General features: G+C 27.7%; 2 protein-coding genes across 2 annotated transcripts; one reads left to right on the top strand and one right to left on the bottom strand.

Moving 5' to 3' along the window:
• The first annotated feature begins 10,949 nt into the window (after positions 1-10,949).
• On the top strand, positions 10,950-13,090 carry LOC114179390 (GRIP/coiled-coil protein). Its single transcript, XM_028065719.2, has 6 exons — positions 10,950-11,129; positions 11,208-11,345; positions 11,459-11,572; positions 11,941-12,165; positions 12,247-12,411; positions 12,575-13,090. Exons 2-6 carry the CDS (start codon positions 11,223-11,225, stop codon positions 12,902-12,904), a joined length of 957 nt encoding a protein of 318 aa, XP_027921520.1. The 5' UTR covers positions 10,950-11,129; positions 11,208-11,222; the 3' UTR covers positions 12,905-13,090.
• A 756-nt stretch (positions 13,091-13,846) lies between these two features.
• Positions 13,847-16,449, bottom strand: LOC114195272 (uncharacterized). The gene is made up of 5 exons (XM_028085688.2): positions 16,270-16,449; positions 14,963-15,463; positions 14,792-14,869; positions 14,608-14,679; positions 13,847-14,186 (listed from the first exon to the last, which is right to left on the bottom strand). The coding sequence occupies exons 1-5, from the start codon at positions 16,315-16,317 to the stop codon at positions 14,010-14,012; spliced, it is 876 nt and encodes a 291-aa protein (XP_027941489.1). The 5' UTR covers positions 16,318-16,449; the 3' UTR covers positions 13,847-14,009.
• Positions 16,450-18,735: the final 2,286 nt, after the last annotated feature.

Here is an 18,735-nt window from a genome sequence, read left to right as displayed (position 1 = left end):
TATTTCTTTTGTACAGTTGTTATTTAATATTGCGTTAAAACACTGCCAATAAGTTAAAATGTTTTTTGTATGATACTTTATATGAGACAAAATTTCAATATATTAAAAACTAGCTATGTACGATATTTGTATTCGTGAATTTTGTTTGGCAGAAAGAAGCTTCACTGACTTGTGTCTATTTTATGTTTATCAATTTAAATTCTTAAAATTCATACATAAAATGTTGTTTAGTTTATTGAAACTTTTTAGATGCCCTATATTAAGATTAAACTTGAATTTTAGATAAGTTTGTCTAAACATTCATTTGATTCATGATTTTGTATCATCTAGTGTATTCAACAAATGTGGAAACATAATTGAAAAAAAAAATGAAATCATGTGCGTGACTCATAGTTCCTCATGCTTTAAGAAGAATCTTGACCTACCATTTTCCTTCAATATTTGCCATCATAATCGACGAAGACACCTAATGATCTGGACAGGATACTGCTGCAACCATCATCACCATTTTAAATAAGTAATAATAATGTTGGTTGAAGGTGAAACAAACATTTTTTATTACTATTTTTCGATTATTCAATCACTGAAATTCCGTATTATATTTATAGCAAAAAGTCAAATCTTTTTATTTTTTTCTATTGGTATCGGATAGGTTCAATATGGTATATAATATAATTAGTGGATGATTTCATAGTTGAGTTTTTAAGATATGCAAAAGGACGGTTTTCATGCCATTTACTAATGTAGACAATAGTTTGTGTGCAAGTTCAAGTTCAATAATGCAATGAGAAGTTTCCATGGAAGAGAGAGGAGGAAAAAAATCACTAAATGTATTTAGGGATGTTAAAAAATTTCCACAGATATATGCGGATAAAATACGCAATGGGTAGAGAATGAACATTGTAAATAAATATATGCAGGTAACGAGTATGAATTTTTAATACCCAAATGTTAACGGGAGGGTACAGTATCATAATATCCAAACACATGGATATTCGTCGACGCCCATACATGTGGACACTCGTACATGCTATAATCTCATTTAAATTTAAAGAACATGATTAAAATATTAAAATATTGATTTCAAATGAATTATTTTTTATTAGTTAATTGTAAAAAAAATTATTTTTTTAAATTGTCATTCAACATTATTTAGATGAATTATTTGAACGTTGTTCGAAAGTTATGAATATAATGTATCATATATTATTCTTTTACACTATTATTCTATGGCAGTTTTTTTTATTAAATTTTTAAAAACTTGTTAATTATACTAACAACTAAAAGTTATTCATGATTTTTTTTTCATTAATCATGTAAAGTCTTTACAATAAATAAAATAGACCCTATGTTCGGGACAAGAGGAGAAAGAAAGTCCTTTTATATATATATATATATATATATATATATATATATATATATATATATATATATATATATATATATATATATATATTGGCTATTAATCGATGATGTGAGAGTTAGGGTCTCTTTAATTCCTATTCTTGAAAACTGTTTTTTTTTGAGAAAAAAAAATCACGATAAGAATAGTTTTTGAAAACAACTTTTACAATTAATATATTAATTACTTTTAATATTTGAGTAAAAAAAATTGAAGTTTATTATTATTTTAATTTAATATGTAGTTATGTATATTTTCATTTCTCTTGGCTCATCTTCTACTTTCCAAAAAAAAGAAATCTTGAAAATTATTTTTAAAGTCTAAATCTAAAAACAAAGTCAAATATATCTCTATAATATAAGATTTTTAAACTTATTAAGCAAGTTGGTGACACTATGATTAATTGTTATCCAAAATTTAAGCTTTTGATGGAGTACACGGTGTTGATGCACAAATGAGACAATCACTGAGACAGCAGAAATATGCGATGTTATGGCTGGCATTGTGTCGGTGCTCACAATACAAACAAATCAAAGGTGGTGGTTGCTGTGCTATATTCAAATGAACTTTGGATTTATGACATTAATAATGTTGAAAAAGCCAAATGGTTCAATTTTTTCAATTTAACTATTATTTTTAGAAAAGTAATTTTTCACTCTTCAAAAAATTACATATTATATCATAAAATATAAAAGAAAATTTTCAAATTTAAAATAAAAAAATCATTATTTTTTTATTTATGTTATCATCATGATTCAGTTATGGTCAAAAGACATGAATAATAGTGTACGACTAAATTGCCGATGATTGGATATGAGGTGTCTCCAATTTTGTCACTCATGTAACACGTCCAATAAAGTATATAAAATAAAAACAATATATACTACTATTGGAAATTGCAATTAATTAGTAACTTTAAGTTAGCCATTGAAAGTTTCTTTTGAAATTTTGTGTCATTCTTTAGAGAAAATATCTAAAGCTAAAACTTATTTTTGCAAGTTTTTTTTTTTTAAAACAAAATTATCGTTAAAAAACATAAGAGCAGTACTGAGAAGGAGATAGATAGTAAGAGACGATAATTTCTTGAGATCAATGTCAGTAATTTGGCCATATATAATTAATTAGTAGGTAGAGAAATAAATATTTAATCAATCGGAAGGAGAAATAAAAGATTTACGAAAAGTGTGAATTCTCCAAAAGCTCTTGTAATGACAAAAATTAACCTTTCTTTTTTTGACATTTTTTTAGAAACTCATGACCAAAAATAATTAATTAATGTAATCACTAATTTAAATATCATTTTATAAATTAAAAATTATATATATATATATATATATATATATATATATATATATATATATATATATATATATATAGTCCGATCTCACACTTATTTTTTTCAAATAAAAATTGGGAACAAAGTGTGTGAATGACTAACAGTATTACTTTCCTTTTGGGGCTTCCAATCCAATTTTGGCACATCAATCAAAAGTTGGATTTGCTTTCCCATCTTCCAAAATGTGGTTATTCTTCACGTCTCTTTCTATTCTCATTTTAACAAGATATTTTAATCATAATTTTATATAAAATACAATAAATAATATTTATAAATTTTAAATAAAGTTCAAATAACCCTTTTAAATAATGTTTAATAACAATTTTAAAAAAATAATTTTTTTAAAAATCAAATGATAAAAAATAACTCATTCAAAATTAATGTATTAATATTTTAATCATTTTTTTAATTTTATTTTTAAATTTAAATTAGAGAATAATGAGTACAGATATCCACATATATAGATACTATGATACCTGTATCTGTTTCTGTTAACATGCAGATATAAAAAATACTTGTATCTGTTATCCACAAATATCTATTCATAATATTTATTTTTCATTCATTACGAATTTTATCGGCATATACATACTGATATTTTTTTTTTATATCTAATCATAGATAAAGAAAACAAAAAAAAAAAGTGGAATCATATAAGAATTTTGTAATAAACCTTCCTTATTTCTTTTCATTGATCATTTCTACAAGCAAAGGACTTATTCTTTTTTAAATAAATATTTCTTTTCCAGGTTTTCAAAGTACTCAGAAATTGAAATAAATATAAATTTAATTAACTCACCAAATTATTTAGAGTTTTAATAGTTTCTTATAAAATCAATTGTTTGTTTTAAAAAAAAATCATTTTTATGACTATTAGTAAATATAAATTAGCTTTATTTTACATGGTTTTTTATTTAATTTATAAGAAATTATCCAAGTCCCTTTTCGCACCACAACCCATGATACTGCAATATGAAGTAATGGACCTATCCAGCCACCTCCTAATACAACTATTGGGCTTCATCAGATAATCTCCTAAGGGCTGTTGCTTCCTACATCCCCATCAAATTCCTCTCTCTACCCCCATAAGAGACTTCGAAAAATCTTTTCCATAATATGAGGGGATGATTAATTTCTGAAAAATTATTTCCATAGTTTATAGTATTTCAGAAAATAAATTCTAGAAGTGATAGGTGCTGGAAGAAATATGACAGGTTGCAGAAGCAATAGTCTCTCCTAAAATACCAATTGGGCCTCGTCTAAGTCCACAATTCATTAGGGCATTCACCTTTGCCATTTGAAGTGTACAAGATTAGCATTTGGGTATTCTATTTATAGTCCATTTTGCATTTTAAAATACTTTTAAAATTTTGGAACGAATCTTCTAATAAGTAATGTTTTAGATTACATATATACTTTTATATATATATATATATATATATATATATATATATATATATATATATATATATAAATTTATCTTTTTTTATGTTCACATTTGTTTTTCAATTTTATTGTTTTTAAATTAAAATAATTATTTTATTAATTTTATTTTTTTAGTAACTACCTTTTTTATAAATTTAACTAGTTTTTATAATTTGACCATTTTTTTAAATTTAATTATTTTCTTTAATAATAAAATTATCTATAAAACAAATAAAAACTATTTATAATTAAATTATAAAAATTATATATATATATATATATATTTAACTTTATAACAACAATAATAATAAATAGTTATTATAATTTTGTTATTTTTTACTATTATAAAAAAAAATTGAATACCAAACGCACGTAGCATATATGATTTTACTGGTTTTTTAGGATGTGTTTAATAGTTAATACATTTTGAAGAGTAAATTTGTCAAGAGTAAAATTTTCAAAAACTTTGGAAAAAATAATAAAAATTAATTATATAAAAATAATATATAAATTATTATTATTATTATTATGTTTAGTGGTAGATCTTCGACAAATATTTTAAGGATGTCAAAATTTTTATATAAAAATATAAAATTTTTAAAAGATGCCAAATATATAAAATATATTAAAATTAAAAAAAATATTTAAATGATATATTAATTTATATAAATATAAAAAGAAATTGGGAGGGCCAAGGCCCTATGTCATAACAAGGTTCACCCCTGATTATGTTTACCTCAATTTTTTGCAAAATTTTGAATGAAGGTGAAGAAAGTTTTTAAGAAAATTACCTCATTTTTGTATTTTTTTACATTAAATTTCAAATTTTGCACATATGCACTTTCTATACTTTCCTAGTTGGAAACAAACACAACATAAAAGTTTATATAAAGTTACAAACTAAAATTACTATTTCTACACTTTACAAAAACACTCATGATTGATGTATGAAATAAAGAGATACTATATGTGAAGATACTTGTGATAATGTGATATAGTATTTGATAACATTTATTTTGTTTTATTTTACATCCATAAACTATAATTGTTTCTTTGTTAGTTCCTCAAGGACAAATAATTCAGTGTTAGTTCTCCAATTAAGGATATAACTTTTTCAGCAAATGTACTAAGTCTATTGTAGCACAACAAGGTTGTATCCATAGGGATTTGGTAGTTAAATTAGTGATCTATAATCTACTCAAGCTTGACAATAAAACATCAACAAATGTGTGGTTTTGGCATTGCTAAAATATATTAAAACTAATATTGAGAGAGGTGATGCTGATTACGGTGTTGGGATTAAACTTGGCTCTTAACTTTACTGTACTGCCTTTAATTATCTTTAAATTGTGTTTTTATTTCTAGTGTTTATGGAAGTACACTTCACTTGTAAATCTAACCTTGTGTGTGAGAGTTATAACCTAAGGATGTTAGACATAGGATTTTCTAATTCAGGTGGAGGAACTCTTGCTTTAAGAATAAGACTCTTTAAACCAACTAAACCCGCATATCCATGTTTGGTATATGTCAAAGATTAGGAGACTTGTTTATCTAAACACTAGACCAGATGTCTCTACATTTAGTGCTGATGAAGTATGATATTGCCAAATCACCACGGAGTGTAGCACAAATTAAGTAACCAACACATAGAAATAAGAACACAATACATATATAATCAAGTACAATATAAAGAGAGTTTATAAGTTACATTCAATCCAAACTATGAAGGATTTAGCTGCTCATAATGATGTATACAATAGGAACTTGGAGTAGTTTTCCTCCTTCCATAACTTTACAAGAATATATAATACGAACTAAAGTAGTCTAAGAGTTTCTCTCTCTAAAACAAATGTACAAAACTAACACAATAATCCTAGGGACATGCCTTGAATTTATAGAAATTTAGGTGCTGCTCTAGCTTCCAAGATTAAAGTTTAGCCATGGAGGTTTCCTTCATGAATGAGTTTCTTCCAAAGTTTGGGTAATCAACTTTGGAGGTCAACAATGGATGTTTCCTTGCCATGGATGTTTTCTTTTGATGCTCAACTTCAAATCTGGTGGAGCTTGATGTTTCCTTTTAATGAAGGTTTCTTAAAATGTGACTCAACACTCAAATTTTGCTGCTCAGTCGTAGGCTTAAAATTTACTTTTCTCAGTTCATCTTTCTAGCTTGAGTTGCAACTTTTGGGGTTTACCCCAACTTTATAAACACAAATATATTAAATTTCACTTTTTATAATTTCTCCTTACCACATTCTTTATTTATATAAGACCATTCTAATGATTTTTAGATTGATTTAATAAAATATCTAAATAATTTGTAATTTAACTAATACTAAACATTTATCGGTGATTATCACTCGATCTACATTTTATATAGCATTATTAATAAATAAGAAATTAACACAAGATATTTCAAGAAAAGTTAGTTTTTTTATGAAAATCAAATAGATTATACGGAATAAAACATTATGATGAATAGATTATGTTTTGAGACATTTCATTAAATTTGATATATATTATGAAAGTTAAATGAAGATAATAATGAAAAATGATTTAGTAGTAAAATTGTAGTTTGAAAGATGATTTTAAATAAACTTTGTCTATTCTCATCAAGGAATTATGACGTGATGTAAGTCACCAATAAATAAATTATAGAAAAACTGCAAAAATTTAAAGTTTTCACAAAAAGTATAAGACTAAACACTGCAAAATGAAAATTCATAAATAAAATTTTATTTATGGTCAATGTTCACACATAATCAACTATATATTGTTTCTTTTACAGTGAAAATAAAAAAATATTAAAAATACACATTTTGAACGAAAATGAATCCCTGCAACTATAAACGAGGTGTATAAATAAATTTTTATAAAAAAAAAGGATAACATTTCATAATGCAGAGTATAAACCTTTTTCTAATCGTAATACTTTTAATTATATTTTATGTTTATCAATTTAAATTCTTAATTGTTTAATGAATGAAATGTTGAGAGGGGGAGCTTCCTCAAATTCAGTGAAGATGATTTTGATGAAGTCCAAAGCTATACAAACATGTGCATCACTGGTTTACGCTTAGTCCTGAATTTAATCTCTTACATTAGGTGTTGTATATCTAGAATTACATGTAAAACAAGCTTGAACTGAATTAAATCAGCTATCAAACTCTTGAATGTGTCAAACACTGAACTAAATGGATTAAATACTTAACTAATAGATTATATGAGGGCACTGCACTGATGCAATGAAAATACACCCATGATAATCTATTAGGTAAATTCCTAATCCATTAATTACTGCAGCAGAACTTTTGAAATCAGTTTTAAAACACAAAGAAATAACTGAATTACTTGAGAGACCAACTGAGAGATTTATTTTCTGAGATCAAGATTCACAGAGTTCTTGTGCTTTCTTGGGAGATCATTCAATTGGACATTCAAGAAGATTGATGGTGGATTCAACCTTGGTGGGTCAAGCTTGGATATAGGATCAAGTGATAAATCTGCACATCCAATAGGTGTATTCGTTCCTTATTTCTTTTCTATTGTATTTTTGTTTACAGTTGATTCATTGTGTGAAGTGAAGGTCCATGTGCAATTGTATGGATGCATTGCATCTAGGGGGAGTTCTTGCTTTGTAGATCAAGCTCCTTAGTCTTTAGGGTCTTGAATTATATAGATGCTCTTGTAATTCTTGTAACTCTATTGATTTAGTGGAATCCTCCTAAGTGGGTTACTTAGAAGAATACTGGACGTAGATTCATTTTGAATTGAACCAGCATTGTGTTCTTTGTTTCTCTCATCTCTTATACCTTTTCTAATTGTTTTAATTAGTCTATTAATACAGAATTAGAAAACTGGTTATTTGGAGTTATAAAGATTGAAGAAACTTTCAAGATCAATTTAAAATTAGTAAAAGATTGAATAACCAATTCATCCCTCTCTTAGTTATGTTATATTAGACATATCTGATTTAACATGAAATGGAAATGGATAGATGGATGTACTTGAAGAATATTTCAAAGTTCTATGACTTCCGATCTCAATCATATATATATATATATATATATATATATATATATATATATATATATATATAGGGCTGGGCATAATTTACTAAACTATACTAAACTATAGTTAATTGTACTATATTAAACTAAAGTATACTAAACTATTCATAATAATAATTGAACTGTACTATAAAATAGTTCAGTTTTAAGAAACTAAACTTATGATAAGTTAACTAAGTTAACTAAGTTAACTATTGAACTATAGTAGATTGAAATAGCAAAATACCTCAAATAAAATATTGGTATTAGGATAAGAATTGGACTTATGTGTTTTATGTCTTACGTTCTATTCTTTCTCTTTCATATTGAAATATTTATTTTATTTTGTCTTAATTTTTTTCTTTACTCTTTCTTTGAGAAAAATATAAAATATTTATAATTAATTTATTAAAAAAATTATAAATTAATTCAATATCTTATTTTATTTTGAATGAATTTTACTATGTAATGTTATTTTTATGTTATAATTTTACAGAAGTTATTTTTAAAAATTAAATTTTGTGACAGCTAACATTTTTATAATTTTTTATTTATATTAAAGTTTTTTGTAACTTAAATATTGAAATTAGTATAATAAATATAAATATTGGTACTAACATATTTTTTATTTTAAAATCTTATGTAATATTATTTTTTAGTTTTAAAATATTTATTATGTGGCATCAACTTTTTTAAAGAGAATTTATTTTAAAAAATTCTTAAAATATTAATTTTAGAACTTCATAAAATTTCTATAACATTTTTCACACAAATATTAATGAATATAAATGTTAAAGAAAATATTAATTTTGAGAATTTTCTAAAATAAATTCTTTTAAAAAATTTTACGCAACATAATAAACATTGTAAAAGTAAAGAGTAATATTACATAAGATTTTAAAATATAAAAAATAATTTAATACCGATATTTATATTTATTATATTAATTTTAATATTTTAATTACATTTTAAGTTATGGAAAACTTTAATATAAATAAAAAATATATAAAAATGTTAATTGGTATATTGAAGTATGATGCATATTTCAAGTATTATTTTCTAAGCACTTTCAAATTATAAACTTTAAATTATTATTGTGTAGTACAATCATATGTAATTAGTGCAATTCGATTCAAAATAGTATAATTCAGTCCAAAAATAGTGTAATTCAATTCAAAATCAATGCAATCCGGTTCAAAAGTAGTACAATTCAGTTCAAAAAGAGTGAAGTTTATTCAAAATCAGTGCAATTCGGTTAAAAAATGGTTCAAAAACAGTGTAGTTAAGTTAAAAATTAGTGCAGTTCAGTCCAAAAAATAGTGTAGTTCAGTTCTGACGTAGTGCAGTTCATAAAACAGTTCATTTTGTAATAGTTCAGTTCAGTTTATATTATAGTGCAGTGCAGTGCAGTTCAGTCCAGTTTATTTTTAAGAATAACAGTTCAGTTCAGTTCATCTGAATTGTTTCTCAGTTCAGTGCAGTTCATGCGAACAGTTTTTTAGTTCAGTGCAGTTTTTGGTAGTGCAGTGCAGTTTGATTTATTTTTCCCAGCTATATATATATATATATATATATATATATATATATATATATATATATATTAAGTTCTAAAGAAATATTTAAATACTCATTAACTTTAAAAAGTTGAATTAATTATTATACAACAAAGTTTAAATTGTAATAACATTTAATTACTTATTACAACTAATATATAACACTTTTAGGATTTATTTGTTAAATTTATTCTAAATTGAACAACTTGATTTATATCAAATGACTCTAAACAAAATATTTGAAAATAATTCATATTATTATAACTAAATTTATCATAATTTGTTTTAATTTATTATTTCAAATTTTCTTATTATTATTCTATTTTAAAAATATTACATAAAATTTCATCATTTTTTATGTAATAATAATTAATTTTAATAATATACAGGAAACTTTGATTGAATAAAACTATATGGTCAAAATCAGTTTATTACAAACAAAACACTTACAGATAATTAAAGTACACATTTGTTTATACCTCCTTCCATAATTGTTGTTAATTTTGCTATACTTTATAAGAATCTAGATGGCTGCTATAAAAACAACTGAACTTCTTCTAAAATTTTCACCTCATTCATATTGACACACATAATTAAGATCTAAAGTTTCATAACATCTTTAAAACTATCCATGCTTAAAATTAAATCAGAATCATTTAAAAGAAAAATTTAGAACCAAGTTTGCATTCAAGATTAAAGATTACAAACATATTTAATATTTTTTTTCTTTATTATTATTTTTTAATTCACACAAATCAAAATAATATATAATTATGATATGAATTAAAGTTAAATTACGCATAATTGAAATTACCATAATATATATAAGTAAATTTCACTGTCAATGTTATTTTATCCCTTCTTTTAGTTATCCAAAAATTATATTTAGTGATATTGTGTACAGAAAGTATAAAATAATAATTACTATTTTTAATTATATTGTTATTAATTTAATACTTTATTTTCCTTTTCAAATCTTTCTTTTTCTACTGTACTAAGCTTACCAAAAAAACTTAAACCTTTATTTATTTTTCGTTTTTAATTCCATTAATATTTCTATACACATACTACCAAAAATGGGAAGCACCCCATATCATTAGTTTAAATCATTAATTACTTACTTAACCACTCTAAATTCAACACAATAACATTAACTACAGAGTCCCTCTCATTGAGAGTTGTCACACACATTTTCTAACGTTAAATAAACTCCATTCATTTATTCATCTATTCATATTCAAACACCATTTTCAAACTAGCCGTTGAACTCAGCTTCCTCCTTAGTTACCCTTCTCAAACTTTCTCTTCCAATCACAACCTCCTTTGACGCACCTTCTTCTCCGCTCCATCTCCACCCAAACCAGGTTTCTCTTCTCTCTTAACCTCGGAAGTTGCAAACTTTCGTGTCTTGTTTCTCAACCTTTGTTTTCTTGTTGTGATAGAAGGGCACGCGGGTTATGGCTTCTTCTTCTCCTCTGATCAGCCCTTCCTCTGATAAACGTTTCTGGAGCACTCTCAGGAGCAGAGTCGACACGCTTCTCGATGCTCGTGAACCCAGAACCTCATCTCACTCCCCCAAGGTTGGTGTCGATGCTACCTTGTACAATCCAAGTAATTTTCAATTTTTGATTGAATTCTGTGAGATTTGAATTGGTGGGATGTGTTTTTTTGTTTCTCTGTTTTATATGTGTAGAATGTGGAACGAAACAATCGGTTGAAGGAAGATTCTATGTTGCTGATGAGAGGATTTGACTCAGTTGCCAACACTCTGTCTATGTTGTCTAATAATTTGGACAATGCCCTTCAGGTTTGTTTATTTACTACTATTAATTTGGGCAAGAGGGCTTGTTTTGGTTACTATGTTATTCTTGTGCGATTTTATCGATGACCCAATGCTGAACTTAACCCTGTTCATTTTTTCTTTGGAGTCTCTCTTTCCAAATTTATTTTAATTATAAGATTTGAAATTGAGATCTTGATTAGATCCGAATTTTGTTTCACTCCGATTCGGTTGAAAAAGAGAGATTGCTACACAATAACTTGTTTGGTGAAGTTGTACTTTGATTAAATGTGACAATTTATTATCGGTCATTACTTGTAGATTTCAAATATTACTAGAATTAAATTAAGATCGCTTGTAATCAAACTTCTAGCTGATTTTTTTGTTCTTTGCAGGGTGCTAGAGAATTGGCGAATCCACCCACCTTAACTGATATATTTCACAGCAAAAATGATAAGGTGGAAAACAAGGAGGATTCCGGAGAGAAACAGAAAGAGGAGTCAAAACAAGGAATGAAAAGGAAACTTGACCATGTTGATTACTCTGAAGAAAGTGCCGTGGAGTCACAAAAGGAGAATGGGAAAAAAGTAGTGGATAGAAACATCAAGAAAGCAAAAAATGTTGGTGTTTGTTTTTAGTATACGATTTAGTTCGCTGAAGTTACCAGCTTGTTGTTTATTTATTTTATTTGCACATTGCAGCTTGCAGTTTCAATGGCAACGAAAGCAGCTTCATTAGCAAGAGAATTGAAGTCCATTAAATCAGATTTGTGTTTTATGCAAGAAAGGTGTGGTTTGCTTGAAGAGGAGAACAGAAGACTGCGTGATGGATTCGCAAAAGGAGATAGACCTGAAGAAGATGATCTTGTAAGGAATCAATCAATCACATAATCATTTCACTGCATACACACTCTTTCAAATCAAACACACTTTATTACTTTATTGTTCAAATCTATTGAATTCTCACTTTGTGATTGTATTTAGAATTATATATACATTGCACAAACTGATCTTGTTGTGGTGAGTGTAGGTGAGGCTTCAACTGGAAGCACTTCTTGCTGAGAAGTCGAGACTGGCCAATGAAAATGCAAATTTGGTGAGAGAAAATCAATGCCTTCATCAGCTTGTGGAGTATCACCAACTTGCTTCTCAAGATCTCTCTGAGTCAGATGAAGATGCTGCTATTCAGGGAACGTACTTAGATTTCTCTTCTCCTCCTCCAACAATTCCTGAAGAGGCAGGGGATGAAGATGAAGACGGTGATGATGATGATGATGATGATGATGAAAATGGAGAACCACACACACCCAGAAACGATGTCCACAAATTTTCTGCTTCACTTGATTATGGAGAAGAGTAAACCTGAATATTAGGAAGCATCATAACACCCCTTATAATGATGCTACAAAATATTCCCTGTATTTCTGCCAAAATTAAATTCCTTTTCTGATCATAAACAACAATTAGTAATAATGTGATAATAGCTCTAGAAATAGAACAATTATTAATCTAAATTATTGCTAAGTATAACTACTTATGAAACCAAGCTGCATGTTATCAGTTAGGAATTTTATTTATGCACTTACTGTTATGACCAAATGCTTCTTTAATTGACTAAACGCTGGCTATCATTGTGTGTACCTTTTGCTTCTTTAAAAAGGTTGGCTGAAGAATCGTCTATTTCTTTCCTTCATGGTTTTTAATATAACTATCTTTTTGGGGGATGAATTTTTCTTTACTAGAAAAGAAAGTCTTTGTTACGTCTAGAATTCAGGTCATGAAATCAAATGAAAATAATATCGTAACACAACTAATTAGTACAACGTAAACATAACACATTTGGTAAAAGAGTGATATTTTTGTAATATAAAAAGGACATTTCTAATAAATTCTAACGTTATCAATAAAAAATATCAATTATTTTTGAAAAAAATTACACTTTTGTACCTGTCTCAGTAATTTTATAAATCTATTTTATATTTTGTAATTTTTAATAAATTTCAATAAATAGTAATGCAAGTTAAAAGTTCTCTTTTATGTATAAACATCTTTTAATTTTCTATTTTTATCCCATCCTCCATAAAAGCAATTAACAAACTTCCTAAGAAAATGCATTAAGAGTATAATTAATAATCAAAATGCTTGAACAACCTCCATTTTCTTATTTTGATCAGGGAAAGCACAAATGATCCAGTTTATTATACCATCGCATATTTATAAGATTTAAAACATATTAAAGCCTAACTTTCTTTCTCCTAATAATAATACCTGGAAACTAAAAGAAAAAATGTATGAAGCATAATAATACCACAATTATAAAATCACTATATTAAGAAAAAGAAATCCATACAAAAAGGTTCAAAAGCCCCACAAAAGCAAGGTGGACTAGTCAAGCACATTAGGCGTCAAGTTTTTAATTTACTTTTATAATGCATCAATAAGTTGAGAAGCATTAGCTTCTTACTTCAGCCTTCCTTTCTCTTTCTCTTAATAGCAGAAGCAGAACAAACATTATGGATTGCTTGAGTTGATACATTAACAGCGGCTTCTACAGATTTTGCCAGATTTGAAATCGTATCATCCTTAACAGAATCCCTCGTTTTTTCCAGTACACCAATCAAAGCAAGGATCTCTTTTTCGTACTACAATGTAGAATTATCAAAGAGTCAGATTCAGATACATCAAGATAACTAAAAACCAAGTTACTTTCAATGTAAGGTTATACTTTTGAAACAAGATCATATGCTATATCAGTACAAAACACGACTATATATCTGCAATCACAAGAATCATTTTAAGAAATGTTTATCCATTCCATGTAAGGTTTCTTGCTCCTCAACTAGAAGTAACAGTTAATGAAAGAAATACTAAACTGCTCATGGAAAAAGATATTCCCTCAAATGTGTTATTATTCACAGTAGAGATAACCAGCGACGAGGACAAAGAAAAGGAAAAACAATTCTTTTCCAAGAGATTATAATATTGAATACAGATGCCTTATACGATAATAAGAATCAAGATGAAGGAAGTCTACGATAATAAGATAATAAGGTTGGAACATACCGCTTCTATTTTGCCCAAAGCATTTTCCAGCTTTCCATTTAGTCGTTGATTTTCTTCTATCAAAGCTTCAATCTGCATATATGTAAGGCAATAAGCAACATAAAAATAAATGAGTATCATACCAAAAGATAAGCTTAAAAGATGCATCAGAAAATTAAAATTGTAAACCGGGAAGAGAAAAAACCTTCTTCTGTGAATCAAAGTACATGCTCTTGTAACCTATAGGTACCACAGAAGGTGCTTCACAAAAGCTTTCTTCCACCTGTTATGCATTTAGCATACAAAGCCACATATCACAAGAAAATAACAACAGCGCAGAATCTTGGATTTTGAATTTAGAAAGACTTATGAAGACCTTGGATTTCAACCATCCCACGATCTTGTCAAGAGAATTTATTCTATGTAAGGCAGAGTCAACTTTTTCATCCAAGCTCTTCTCACTTTCATCTTGCTCTGGCTCTGACTCTGACTCATGCTCCTGCGGGGGCTCCAGCACCAACTCAGGCCCTGCCAAGACTTCCTCTTTCTCACTATCGCTAACAGTTATATTTTCAACTTCAACGCCAAAGTTGGCTTTGGTAGAGCAAACAATTGCACTTTTTAGACGTTCTGATCGTCTCACAGATGCACCACAAAATTTGGATTTTTTCTTAGTAGTGTACTTCTTTTGAAGTCCATGATCCTGGTTCACTTGTTCCCCTGCCAGACTCCTTTCATGAGGCCTTTTCACTCCGTTCACTAATGAATTTGGTTGCTTCTGTGGGGAAAGTCCAGGAAGATGGTTATCATGGTGAGAGTTTGATGCCCCTAGCAATTCCACCGTTCCATTGGAAGGTTGTGGTTCCACAACATTAGGCTTCAAGGAAAAATAGTGAGTAATTAGGAAATATTAAATATGATTCTTTCTCCTCATTACCAGCTTGTACACATAAAATACACACTGAAAGTCAAAATCACATCAAACAAAGATAATTAATAACAGAATCGAAAGCAGAACCAAACATAGACATGTGACACACATTCAAACAAAAAAAACTAAAAGAGCACTCTGAAGTTGAAAGCAGTTTTTCAGAAAGTGATTGCAAAAATAAGAAACAATTGCTTAGTCTGGTACTCCCACACAGACATTACATAGTTACTGGTATTCAGGTTCTAATAATTAGTTTGTCTTGAATTGAAACAAAAACAGCTAATCAAATATTGACCAGAACCATAACTTTGTCATGATCTTGGACTACATAATAATATCTCTAATTATAATAAAGAAAAATAAATAATAAAAAAAAACTACCTTTCCCTTAGAAAGTGTAAAAGTGATAAATTGATCAAACCCATACATGCACGTGTTTCAAGCCTGCTATTACCCCTTTATTGTTCTTCTTAAACACACTATTCCACTGATATGTATCCATCTATTCCAAAATATAAAACCCTAAACAACCAAACCAAAAACCCTAAGCCGATGCATGCAGCCAACACCTGAGGCAAAAAGTAAAATAAAATAAAACAATTTCGTATAAACACTGAATGCAAGCGATTATGAGACCTGCGTAGAAAAACTTTTGAGAAGTTAAAGAAAAAAAGGAATCCATTATGATTAGTGATAAAACTAAAGCATAATGTATACAAGAATAGTATACAGACATGATCTTAATGACATACCATGAAGTGAGCCATGTGGATATTTTTGGAAGAACGTCTTCGACCCATTTTTGTTGGCTGGGAGGAAATGCAATTGTGGCCAAGGACAAGGACCCTGCCTAAAGAGCAACCTGCTTCTCACAGTAGGTGTATTGGAACTTGTAGCGGCAAAAACCAGAAACTGTTCAAAATTAGAACAGTTGAGGAATGAGGGTGTATAGAGAAAGAGAATTAAATTATAATAATTTTTTTTACTTTATATGGTATAATTAATATAAACTTAAAAACTTGAAGATAAATAAATAAAAAAGGAGAATTAATTTTATTATTAAATTTAAATTTCGTATCTAATTTAATTTAATTTAATTAAAATTAAATTTCATCGGCATAAGGACATTCACAACAGTAGGAGAGAACTTGTTGATATTAAACTTTTTAATCTTTTGTAAATTTTATAAATAAAAATATTTTACAATCATTACAAGAAAAAAAAAATGTTAGAAATATCAAAATTGATCACTCCGTGAGTCCATATGAACTTCTTATTTGTTAATAAATTTAAAATATTTAAATTCAATCCAATCCACAACCGTTTAATAACTTAAAAGAGTTCACTCATTTAATTAAGAAAAATATAATTATTTTCTTTTATCTTTACAATATTAATTGGTAAAGTATTTTTACAGAAGTTTAGATCATTAAACTCTCACGTGCATTCATTTTAAAAAGATATGAAGTTCCACCGCATATCAAAACTACTGTAATTTTGATGTAACATGTCAATAAAAAAATTAGACTTTATGTATCATTATATTTCAAAAGAAATAATGAGTGCAGAAATTAAAAGATTAGCTTACCACGTGTTTAATCACGTAAGCTGAATTTTTAGTGAATCGAGTTCATTTTTAATGTGTACTTAAAATTGTAATTTTTTTAAATCTAATCCAATTTAAACCTATGATAAATTGAATTTATTCACAAATTTTAATCTATTTTGACAACTCTATTATTCGTTATAAAATTCTGTGATCTGCACCCCAATATCACTATGTAAAAACATTAATAACATATTATTTTACTTAATTAAATAATACTGCGAGTGAAATTCATATCCATAGTTTGAAAAAACAGACACCCAAAAGATACCCAAAATTTCTAATTGATTTGGTTGACACTGTTAAGTCCATTTCAGCATTAACTTTCGTCCTGTACATAGGAATGTATCACACAATTACACTAGAACATTCATTCAACTTTCTCTAGAGTGTGTACGTGGGGTTGATGTCAAACTTTGTCATCTTTGTTTCATTTTAAGGTTGGTATTTTCTATAGCTCGAATGTTGTTTTAACTACTCTAGAGACATTTTTTTTGGAAAATACTTTATTGGTGATGTTAGGACTAAGCATGATATTTGAAATAAAATATTTTGATTTATTCTTGCCCTTTTGCCATTCCTCGAAGTTTTTTTTTTGTCTTTTTAACATATTGTTAGTTATAAAAAAAATTAACCGAGAAAAATATTGAGGATATTAATTCATTTATTAGAAAAAATTGAAAATAAATTATTGTTCTATGTTGATAATCATATAAAATAGAAGACACATAGATCTATTGTCTTAAGGTTTTGGATTGGAGGTGATATTATTTTTTTATGTGATTTGACTCAGGTCTTATTGGTGTTTTGTCTATCCACTAAACCTCCTCCATCAACAAACCTATCAATTATATCAGAATCGATGATTAACTTTGGTAACTTACTCAAAAAAGAAGTACGTAAATTGAACGTGGTGTCATTGTTTATTATTTTACTTACATTTTATATTTTGCATTCTTAACCACTCTTTTATATTTGATTTCAATCTCTTTGTTTTTTTATAAGATTTATTTATGTAACTTTCCTTACTTTCTTACTTTAGTAATTTCTTTAATACATGATTGCATGGGTTTATCTCTTCTTAGTGAGTTCCATTCTCTTTTTTTCTAAATCTTTTATATTAATTTTAATTGCTTTATATTTCTTTAAATTGAATCGTATGATCTTATAATTTAGAGAGATCGACCCAAACAGAAGGGTGAGAAGGTTAGCTTGGGGCATAGGTCGAGATAGATCGTCTAAGGTCGAAGGTTAAGATAGGTTGTTCGATGTCGAAGGTTGAGACGAGTCGACTTGAACCGAATGTCAAAATAGGATGGCTTAGACAAAGGGTCGAGATGGGTCAGACAAAGACTTAAGTTGAAGGTTGAAACAGGGTAGCATGGGATGATGGTTGACACGACCTAGTTTGGGTAGTACATTGACACGAGTTGACCTAGGTCAAAGGGCGAGAAAGGCCAAACTGAGTCAAAGATTGAGACGTGTCAACCTGGGTCAAAGGTTAATTTGGACCAAAGGTCCGATCGACCTAGGTCAAAGGTCGAGACAAGTTTGTCCGAACTGAAGGTCAAGTTAAGTTGGCCCGACCAAAAGGTTCAGATGGGTTGGCTTG

Source organism: Vigna unguiculata, chromosome 1 (assembly GCF_037176805.1).
Source record: "Vigna unguiculata cultivar grain cowpea cultivar isolate G323 ecotype 2 chromosome 1, ASM3717680v1, whole genome shotgun sequence".
In the NCBI taxonomy this organism is placed as follows: Eukaryota; Viridiplantae; Streptophyta; class Magnoliopsida; order Fabales; family Fabaceae; genus Vigna; species Vigna unguiculata.
This window is presented reverse-complemented; position numbering and strand designations above follow the sequence as displayed.